The sequence below is a fragment of the Protobothrops mucrosquamatus genome, unplaced genomic scaffold (assembly GCF_001527695.2).
Source record: "Protobothrops mucrosquamatus isolate PMUCROS unplaced genomic scaffold, P.Mucros_1.0 scaffold_185, whole genome shotgun sequence".
Classification (NCBI taxonomy): domain Eukaryota; kingdom Metazoa; phylum Chordata; class Lepidosauria; order Squamata; family Viperidae; genus Protobothrops; species Protobothrops mucrosquamatus.
This window is the reverse complement of record NW_015386261.1, coordinates 303,345-315,235: the sequence shown is the minus strand read 5'-3', so window position 1 is coordinate 315,235 and position 11,891 is coordinate 303,345. Positions and strand designations below refer to the sequence as shown.

At 32.5% G+C, this 11,891-nt stretch overlaps 1 protein-coding gene across 1 annotated transcript in view; it reads right to left on the bottom strand.

The window, feature by feature from the left end:
* The window catches only part of ROBO2 (roundabout guidance receptor 2), a 327,405-nt gene that overhangs the window by 76,158 nt on the left and 239,356 nt on the right, over nt 1-11,891 (bottom strand). The window contains exons 11-14 of the mRNA XM_029285756.1: nt 4,615-4,696; nt 3,235-3,400; nt 2,341-2,507; nt 410-531 (exon numbers count right to left, since the gene is read on the bottom strand). Of these exons, the coding sequence (XP_029141589.1) occupies nt 410-531; nt 2,341-2,507; nt 3,235-3,400; nt 4,615-4,696 (537 nt within the window). The remainder of the gene's footprint in view (nt 1-409; nt 532-2,340; nt 2,508-3,234; nt 3,401-4,614; nt 4,697-11,891) is intronic.

The window sequence follows — 11,891 nt, the reverse complement described above, 5'->3', positions numbered from 1 at the left end:
GCCGCCGCCGCCTACCCGACCGGACCGCGCCGCCGCCGCCTACCTGACCGCGCCACCGCCAGTTAGAAATTTTTTTTTCTTTTGTTTTGTCCTCTAAAAACGATGTGCGTCTTATGGTCAGGTGCGTCTTATGGTGCGAAAAATACGGTATTTGTTTGCCAGCAGTCAGAATGCCAAAAGTATTTTCTGTCATCTACCAAACCAACTTTCTAAAAATAAAATGAATTCTCAGAGAATGCTGTTCAAGATCTTAAAATAGACTTCCGGTCAAGAGAAAACCCATAGTTTACTTGTATATAAAGTACCGGAGACCATTAAAATATCACAGTACCATTCCTATTACTGATTAGAGTAAGGAAAACATTAAGAACATTCAGAGATTTTACTATATATTTTTCAAATGTCTTACCGTCCAGGTCACTTGAATTGTGGTAGGGGTAAGCACAACAGGATTATGTAGTCGCACAATTACATCGCCAAGCTCTTTTTGGACTTGTCTATGATCCACACCTTGTGCTGGTGGACTGATATCTGCCAGGCCAAACATATAAATGTGCATCAATAACTTATTATCTTACTAAGGAGAGTCAATTAAAATCAATTTATTATGATGATTAAAAGCATAATAAACTTCACTTAAATGTTCTTACTGAAATTAGTTTATTGTCAAACAATGGAGTACTGAGATTGGATTCTGGTCCAGATAGAACACTTCTGATTTATATAAGTTCTAAAACAGGTAATCCTAGAGTGTTATCAATGCAATTTCAGTCCCATACCAAGACTTGAATCCTTACAATATTTTTATAAGATATTAATTTATTTTAATAAATACTGGACATTTATTTTTCAAATAGTACTGAAATGTCCACTGAGGACATGCCTCAATTCCTATTCCCTGCAGGCAGTAAGCCAGATACTATTGTGAACATTTTGAAAGCCACCAAGAGGCTTACAAGGGTCATGAGATGTACACCAGTCCAACCTAAGTTCTAAAACAGGTAATCCTAGAGTGTTATCAATGCAATTTCAGTCCCATACCAAGACTTGAATCCTTACCGAATAGTGTCTGGATATCCTGCTTCTTCTAAGATGTTGTAAGACATTTCTAACCTCTAAATACAGTGGTACCTTGGTATTCATTGTTAATTGATTCCAGGAGGCGCAAAGAGTACCAAAAACGATGAGTACCAAACAAAGGTTTCCCATAAGGAATAATGTAGTGAGCCACAGGGCAGCCGACGCTGACAAGTTTAAGCTTATGCATGAATACCAAAGAAGCTATGAGTACCGGGATAAAAGTTTTACGTCAAAATGCGTAGAGTATCAAATTTGATGAGTTTAAAGCAGTTGAGTACCAAGGTATAACTGTATAACAATATAAGGATCTCAAATAATTATTTGCAAATGTGGGTCTCCAGGTATTCATTAACTTCTGTAATTGATTAATTACTCTTTAATTATGGAAACTGAACTCCTACACACATGTGATGTAACCATTGTACAAAGTCCTTGTGTTTCTGTAACTATACTCTGTACAAACATAGTGTAAATATTTTACCCAAAGATTATTGGTAGTAGTGCTATCCAGGTAGTATCTACAGAGTTTCAGAAGTTACAATAAAATATATTTCAAATTAGATAGGCTGATATGAATACATATATAAAGCAAGAAGAAAACATTTAAAAATTAACAGCATTTTTTGAACTTGTCAGGCAGATTTAAATTCCTAAGAATTGCAAATATGGAATATTCCTTTCAGGAGGATATTGATAAATGTGTTATCTATCACTATAACTGTTTTTCCATATGATATTGTGCTTAGGTTACTGTGTCGCCAAGTCATATGGATCATCATATGGAGCCACAGTCAATTGTGTTTTGGCTTATATTTCACTTCTTTAAAAATAATATATTTATTAGATTCGTTTCAAAGGGCTGGATCACACTGACAATGCTATGAGCAAAGCAATGCTTTAAAGCTGCTTTATGAAGCAACACAGTTCTCCATTTCTATGAAGAGTAAAGTGAAACTGTTGTATTACTTAGCTGCATGATATTCTGGCTGCTTCTTTTGATAACAGAAGAGATTTCTGGGCAAATAGCCTCCCATTTTTCACCTGCATATTCCTTCCTTTTCAAACTTTATTTTTGGTCATTCGGTGCTCCTAAATGTATATGTACTCATTACTATGTACAAATATTAAATATACACTCATATATATACCAGACTATATATACAGGGGTATACATTCAGATATTATATTTCTGCATTTGCATATGCATTGCATATTATGATTAACTTCAAATAGGCTGCTTGAGGAATAAATTCAGGTTACCTTGGGTTCGGACAGGATCTGACATGGTGCTGGGATCACTCAACCCTTGTGAATTGATAGCTCTCACCATAAACAGGTAGATGGTATTTGGACGGAGTCCTCTCACAGTGTAAGGAATTGTTCTAACATGGTTAGCCACTGTTTGCCAGCTATTGCTCACCAACTGGCTGAAATGAAAATGAATTGGAATACTATAGCTACAATCACATACCTTTAAAATAGTCAAGGAAATGTTTCTATCTGCTGTTAAAGACAAATAAAGACATCATAAAATACGCTGTCAAGAACAACAAAGTATGATATATTCTAAATCAATTAAAAGCACAAAACTCCTAACATATGATTGATTATGTGGCATCATATTATTGTTAACTCTTAGTGACCATATAGATAAATTTCTTCATGATGATCTCTCCTTAACCTGGCCCTTCAACCAATGAATGTCCATCCTACTAGATCTTATCAGGTAACACAATAATGTTAGGTAAACAGGAGATAGCTCTCTCTATATTCAGTCCACATCATCAATAAATACATTTAAAAGAATAAAAAAAGATAAGTGATTATTGAGATATCAGTCCTGTATTTAGCTGCAACAATAGATTTGGTTGATACTGACAAAGAATACTGAAAAATGTTTACAGTAAGCCTCCTATTTCTCCTTCATCCATTATCAACATGTTGATAAAATACATTTTAAAGATTTTTGTAAGTTTTATTCTTATAAACTCATATGAAAGTTTAAATCAAATGTTCGAAACATTTTAAAACTATGTAAAACAAAATAAAATTTAACTACATTAAAAGCACCCATGTTCTGACATTAGCTAAAATTTTAGAATGTATTTTGTTTGAAAGTGCAAAGGGTCATAACAGTAATACTTTTTAACCTACCTAAAAGCCTCAATGATATATGCACTTGTTGGTAAGTTCCCAGGTGTACCTGGCTGCCAAGACAACGTGACACTGTTCTTAGTGACATCAGTGACCTGAGGTTTGGATGGTGGTCCAGGAAGATCATTTAAATCATAATTTTTGCTAACTGCTGCTCCCCCAAATTCTACAGAATGCAAATGGTTATATTTTACATCTTTATAGCTGTTTACTAAAGAATGATTTAAATATACATTTTAAATAATTATGTTATAAAAATGCTTTAAACAGATACACAACATATTAAAAATACTTTTGAGGTATAACATATCTTATCATTTCATTATCATTCAACTACAGTAACAGGTGAAGCAAGAGAGAAAGAAAAATATATTCCAACTACTTCCGTTTATAGTAACATTTTTCTCCTATAATGAGAGATTCAGCTAAATGAGGGGTAGAAAACATGTTTTAAACAATATTTTTTTCTTCTACGCTTGTTGTGGAATATCAGGATTAAACCAGCACTTAGATGGGTGGGACTAACTTTTTCTATCCATCATTTTCCCGTTCTTTGGGTAGATCTTAAAAGGAAACTGTTCATAATAGGAAAATGGAACTAATTAGAGCAGACATGTCAAACTCGCGACATCACATGATGTCACGCGATGTATCGGAACTTTTTCCCCATTGCCGGCAATGGGGTGGGTGCGGTTTTCTTGTGACGCGTGCGGCCCGTGGGCCGGCAGTTTGGCACCCCTGAATTAGAGGATAGACTTTATATGTTCTACTGAACATAAAGCATTTTGCCTTTAAATCATCTCCCTTCATACTTCCCCAAAATGAAAAAATATGGATGCATCAGCTTATGCTGCAAAATGATTTTACATGTGTGATGATGTGAAATAAATTCAATGACTTACGCATTTGCATTAGATATTGTAATATTAGTATATAATTGCATCTTTGGGAGTGATGACATAATCCCACATATATTGCTATGTTGATGTCACTTTGGTCTGTTATGGACACCATTGTCTCTGGACTTAATATTTCCTTCCATGCACAGAGTTTTTAGGAGGGACAAATATGAAGTTTCTCAATATACTGAAGGGCCACAATGGCTATTATAGACAGTGCTTTAAGCTTGCTGACCTGTCTATGGAGTTCTGAATTAACTTTTGCCAATACAATGGCTTCTACCACTGGGTCTTGAAGCTAGAAAGCTAGAGGGGGAGTAGAAAATGGGAAAGTTTCATTATATGTGTAGAAGGCTTGCACAATATTAAATTTTGCACTTAACAAAAATTTTAATAAGAATCAATGATAATGTTTTGAATGTCCTATTTTGTTCTAGTATATTTTTGTTTTGTTTTTCTGTGTTATGCAGGTATAACCTACCTGTAACATCCAACACAGCACTCCAAGATGTTTCCCCACTTGAACTTGTGGCAACACAAGTATATGTGCCCATGTCAGATATCTAAAGACATGGAAATAAGAAATATCAATCCTTTACTTTAAATATTCATTTCTTTTTAAAAATATTTTTGTTGTGAACTAAGAGGGTAGCATTATTCAGAATTATTATAAACTGGAATACAATATTTCACAAGAAATAATTATGTATTTCATTTAGTAAACTGAATTCCTTAATTTTATTTTATATATTTTCAAATTTTCATCCCAACCTATGTCTCACATAACTACTATCACTAGCTTAAAGTTACAATTTTAAAGGGGAAATAATATCATACTTAATTTTGTACTTAACAAAAACTTCAATAAGGATCAGTGATAATGTGTTAAATGTCCTGATCTGTCTAGTACATTTTTGTTTTATTTCATACTTCAAATAAAATATACTTAACAAAGAGAGCAGTAAAAGTGTATACCTCTACAGTTTTTTATATAAGGTTCCTGTACTATATGATTCAAGATAGAATTGTTTTTAAATGGTCATATCAGGAAGTACAATGCAAGGGCAAATTATACTTTTTGATTTTAAATCATAAACATTTTCTGCTTTCTTAAACCATCAGATTTAACTCTTTTTTTTTCAAGACTCAGAAAAAAGAATCAATTTTAAAGGTTTGTTTTTGTAAGTATTTGAGGATAATCAAGTAATTAATCTTGTATTCTTTTTTGTAAAAGAGCTCAATACAGTATATATAGCATTCTTTTTTTGTTTATTTCCTCATAAAAATCTGTGAGGTAAGTTGAGCTGAAAGGTAATAAATGATCCAAAATCACCCAGTGATCTTCTATGGCATAGGTTTGATTTACTGTAAACCTACCCTCTAGGACTTAAGAAACATCCATTATACCACATTATTTTGTAAGCTTAAAAGTTTTGCACTTTTTCAGCTATTACTTTCTCAATAGGGAAGTTCTTTTATCATCACAAGTGATTAATGGACTTACTAGATTGAGCAATATTTAGCTGTCTCTATAGATGAATAGAGACCAATTGCCTGCAAACATCTAACATGTAAATGCTTGCCAGAAGCCATTAATTAAGCCAGAAAGTTAGTTTTAAATCATGAAGTTTTCATCTTTAACTGCTGCTTTCTAATTGTTGGGAAACCATGACTATTCAAGTACATTGTTAATCTACCTCCATATAACGCACACATTTATTTCCTTTAACTGTATAAGAGAAAACTATTTATTCAAATAATTGTATTTCTCAATTATATAATTGCTCTTGTACATAATTATTTAATCAAATATATAGGCCACCTCAGTTGAGGTTGCAACTGGAGGAATACTGTATATAGCATACTCTTCAGTGTATGCATTCAATATAAATTATAAACTGTATAACAATTCACACAATACCAATTAAACAGCATATTTATGTATATATGTATCTTAAACAGTAGATAGATAGATAGATATAGATAGACAGACAGACAGACAGACAGACAATTTTCCACTGCAATAATATAAATTTGGTAAAATTATTTTCCCTATAAGATCTTATTTAATTGTATTATTTTCATGCAAAAATTCTTCTCAACTTGTTGAATAGAATAGAATAGAAGAACAACAGTTATTCTTTCATTGACTGGTCCAAGCATAATAAGAGTTTCTGCTAATTGAACAAATCATTTATGAAAAATAGTTCTTCTTTGAAGCACGTTCTAATTTGTTCTTATTCCACTTTAAATAAGTCATTTATAATTCCTTTCATTAATCCCTATATTAATTATCAGTGTCAATACTGTTTGCTTCACCTATTTGCAAAATTTAATCTGTCAACTTTTGAAACGAACCTGGCTGAAGCCATCTTTGTTGTTCACAGTTGTCACACAGGCTGGGAGGGGCGGGGGAGAAAATGGATGTATTGCTAGACATAACATTGAGCGATCCCGTGGGAACCAAGGTCATCCTCACAGGTGCTGAAGACAGAGAGGAATGTCGAGGAGCCCACCAATTGCCCTCTGTGGGTAGCGAGATCAATGACATGGTGGGGGGGGAGTTTTATATTTAGTTACAGTGAATCCGCATTGAGAATTTTAGAGTTGGTTTCACTTTTGATCGTGCCGATATTATGTATCCAAAAAACATGTTCTTTGAGGTATTTACAACCCTCAGAGTTCTGATTTGTTTGGGTTCATTAGTGGGAACCATGACACTAATATCTTATACTTATTCCTTCAAAATCAAAAGTATTATTCTAGCAAGGAAATTATTTGGCTTGTTTCTGAAGGCTTTTCAGTTTTATAGTAATGTGGAGCTAATACTGCAAAACTTGCATAGGTAGGTATGTATATGTAGAAGAAGAGATAAAATAATAGTGGCTTTATGTTTAGGTCACATGTGCTGTTACTGATTTGTTGTTTAATTGCTGCTTCTTAGTTGCTCGGTTCACTTTTGTCACCTAATTCTATATTTTTTGTAGTAACAAAGTGGACAGACTCAAACTTATAAACAGCCACTTTTATTTCTTTTTATATTTAATCTCTACAGCAGACAAGATTCAATTTAGCACATTTATCAGCAGGCCACATTTTAATTTCCCACATTTATTTACTTAATAACTATTTTAAAATATAAATTTTACATTACATTCATATTCATAATTTGTGAGTAAGTAGTAATTGTTCACACCATTTCTCCTATCAGTCACAAATATTATGGTCTTGATTAATTAATTTTCAGATTTATATGATCCATTAAATCATATCATTAATTTAACATTTGGTAGGGATAAGTTCTCCATGAACAACACAAAATATCATTTACATCAGGGGTGTCAAACTGCCAGCCCGCGGACCAGATGCGTCATGCTGAAATCGCACCCACCCCATTGCTGGCAATGGCAAAAAAACCGTGATACATCATGACACGTCATGCGACATTGCAAGTTTGACACCCCTGATCTACATTCTCAAATAAGCATACTCTGAATTCTCCAAGAGCACATCCCTTTAGCATCAACAGAAACTTTCCTAACATTTTTATATGTTACAAAGGAATCATTGCATATTCCTGGATTACTCTTGGCTCAATGATGAATTATTTGGTAAACATTCTCTTTATTTTCATGCATGCTGTATTTCCATATTACAAATTTCTTACTTTATTTACCAACCAACTTTAATTTTACATACATGCAAGAATTCCATGATTCAAACTGTTTTACCTTGTCACATGCTTTCTCTAATTCAGCAAGTGTATAATATTTTTCCCATATTGATATATTTATTAACATTCTGTTGAAGGACAATAATCTATTTTGCGCAATCTGAGGACAGCATAAATTATATTACCGAATTTTGCTAATTGTCATTTTGTATATATGTAGAGTTAAAATTCTGTTAGAACACCTTCCTAGGTACATTTAACAAACCTATTCCCTGATAGTTATGAATTATTATTTTTTAAAAAACAAGGGTATAAAAATGATATTCCCACAGTTTCAAAAAGGAAACCGAGTAATTCAAATTGTCAACTGTAGAAGTACAAAGCATAAAAAGCTGATTTAAAGGAGGCCATTACCAGAGAGAGACTACTATGAAATCCTAAAGATTGGAATAAACAAAATGAGCAAACATTATATACTACACATCTATTAATAGCAGGGTAAAATAGGTATACTTAACAAATTAGAAAATAGAAAAGGGGGACTTATCCTGGAATTTCTAAAAGAACAAGAGTGAATAATAAGCTGTTGTTTCAAATAAAACTACATCAGATGAAACTTGGGAAAGGCAAAGACATTTAAGAATGTATAAATGCTGTCTTGAACAACTGCACGGGATTATGAACAAAGAATAAACATGTGGCAGGTGGAGGCAGAATTAACATTAGAATTTGTTAAAGGAAGGCTTGTAGATGAATTGTGGAGAAAATAATGATCAAGATGAAGAGACAGTATTAAAGTCTAGAAATACTAGATCTGGATGAGACTTGGACTGAGGCTTCTATGAAGCACTTCCTTGATATTTCCTCATGGGCTTCTTGGTGATACATTAGACACTGCATCAAGTTATTTTGCTGGCCATTTCCAATAAAATAGCTAGATAAGGGAAAGCAAAGTACCCTGTGCTTTTTTTTTGCTAGTTTTTATTTGTGGTGCTCAGGCAAAAACGTTCACTTTTCTAGGACAAGGTGCTGCCTTAAAATAGATTGCTCAGAGACAAGGCAGTTTTGCAAAATGGCACTTTTGCCAAGTTCTAAAACAGAGGTCCCCAGCCTTTTGGGCACCAGGGATCAGTTACGTGGAGAGAGGTTTTTCCGCGGACCGGAGGGGGCATGGTTTTGTGTGCTGCCTGCATCCTGTAGATGGGGCTTTGCTTGTTTGTGCGGCCTGGTTGCTTGCATGCCGCGGCCCGGTACTGGTCCACGGACTGGGGGGTTGGGGATCCCTGTTCTAACAGATACCAGAGTATATAGAAAAGAAACTAGAAATTAGAAATAGAAATTTCTTTTCTTTTAAAAGATATTTTTTGTCACTGAGCGGGTTAACAGAGTAAAATAGTATGATTTTACTTAAAGATATAGCAAATGTCTATATTAAAATATTAAAATTGGTTGCCAGGACCTATACAAATAAATAGTTGCACTGAAAGCATATAATAAAAGAAAATGCATTCAAATTTGGCATCATATTTAGAACACCAATATTCAAAAAGCATTTTGGAAAAAAGCTGTGCATATTCAAAAGCTGGGTTTTGAAATACATGGAACTTTATTTTGAATAAACTGTCTGTTTCTTATTAGCTGCTTTGAAAACTGTTCCAAATTGTCTTGTCATGCATATGACTGCACAGTCATTTCCCTTCACTTTTTCTCAACTATTTTAATAGATTACTTTAAAGTCATGACAGATGAGGCATTTGAAAAATGTATAGCTTGACAAATAATTGTAATTGGTGCAAACTTCAGTTACAATATGGGTAACCATAGGAAATTTACAGGAAGAACTTCAATCTTATAAAAAAAAATACATGGAATACAGCTTCAGGAAAAAAGCAGCATAGCACATTAAAATGTAGTTTAAAGAAAAAATACAGCCTTAGTCAGAAATGATGGATGTTGATTGCTTCAGGTCAATCATAAAAATATCGCAATAATGTTGCATAACAGATCTACAAATCTGATATTTTTTAAAAATTAAAATTCCTTATGAGCTTTGTTTTTTACTTTAATAAAAGTAATTTTAAAATATATAGCAATATATTAGGATGTAAAGTGCACAGGTGTGGTCAAAGAACTGAATAAAATGTGCCATACTAGACAATACAACAATGGAAAAAACACTAGTTGATTATAGTAAGCAAACAAACTAAGAAAAGACTACAACTTATTGATTAAAATACAAATTAAAATTTGATTTTGAAGGAATCTGAAGAATTTAACTGAAATCTATAATGACAGAAGCAGAAAAAGAATAAGCTGTTCAACAAACAGAAGAAACATCACAAAGATAAAAGATACATGGAATGCTGAGACATCTGATAAGAAGGCATTCAACTTAAGCATAGAATAAGTAAAGATAAACCTCCTGTGCATTTTCTCATAAAATCATTACTGAACTTGAAAGAAATTGTGTAGGGAAGCCAAAAAACTGGAAATTGGCAGCAGCAGCAGAAATAAAATCCATGTACAATAAACATATATGGGAACACACTTTTCTTCAACTTAATGGAAAATATATGTGAATATTTAAAGAAAACTATACTACAGATGGCATTATGTTCTGTAAACAATTCTGCCTGCTTTAATTAGTCACAAACAGGTATTTATGCTCATGCACATTCTGAAAAATCTCTTTTAAATCAAATCTAAAGTTCGGCCTATTCTATATATATATCTACTTTATGTGTCCATATGGGTGCATATATGTTCTTGGGTAAACATATGAATTTATCAAAAATATATATCAAAAGATGAATGTAAATTTTTAAAAGAAACATTTAAGAACTAAAACCCTCTGCCAGAGCCTTTTTGCAAAATGATTTATTTATTTATTTGAGACATAAAGTGCCTTTCGGTTTTGCAAGCACTCAAGACAACTAACACAAAATAATAATAAATGAAACTAGTATTTATATAAAAATCATTGGGATGCTTATTCTAGTTTGTGCAGATAATTGGGTAACATGCTTTGAATAAATAGAATTTAATGAAAATATTAAAGATTTGGAAATTAAGAGCCAGGAAAACATAACAAAGTTCCTTGAATCAGTTCACTATCTCATGTATGTTGGAAAGGAAAGTTGTAAATATGTATCATTCATGAGTTAGTGGTGGATGAGTTAAAATGTTATCATATGCAGCAACTGAAGATAGGAAAATAAATACAAGGATAACTACTTTGTAGCTAAGCAACAGTATTTTTTTCCTCTCAACCTAAAATTGGGATTTATCATATGTTGAGGTAATTACTGATATGTTTTACTATTTATTCTTGCCTATCAGTAAACTTATCTCATTTCAATTTTCTCACATGCTCCATACCTATTATTTAATTTTATATTTATACATTAATGTTCACAAATTTTCTTCTCTTTATTGAATAAAATATTGTTTGTAACAGTTTACTCAATGCCTGCTCCTGAGTATTTTATAATTAATTAATATTTTTTAAAAGTTACCTTTTAAATTTTTATTTATTTATAAAATTTATAAAATTTATAAGCTGCCCATTTTACCTCAAGGTAAGAAAAGTGTTATTTTATTCAGAACAAAGATAAGCAGTATTTATAAATAGTTATATGCAGCCTAAATTCAAGAAAGAGTCCAATTTTCCTTCCATAGTTGTGATACAAATTTCTGTTGCATGTTCATAGGTATTTCATAGCCAAAACACTTCCAATGTATTTACTTGAATGGCAATTTTGCATATCGTAATAAAATTGTTTTGATTCTAGTTTGGTAACTGAAAAGGACCTGTAAACTTTTACATAGTACACAACTTTCTAATAGTTTAAATGCACGGCTACTATTTACAGTATGTACAATTATTTATAGAGACAAAATGAGGACACATTGAATATGGCAGGTACAAAGTTGGAACAACGTTGGTGAACTTTGTAATGTCTCCTTTGACAAATGACAGCTTCCAACAGGGAAAAAAACAGCATCAAAAATTTTCTGTGGCCAAACTAATAATATTTCTGTTCTTGCTATTGATTAATTGCATTTATTGAGTCTTTACCTCTGCT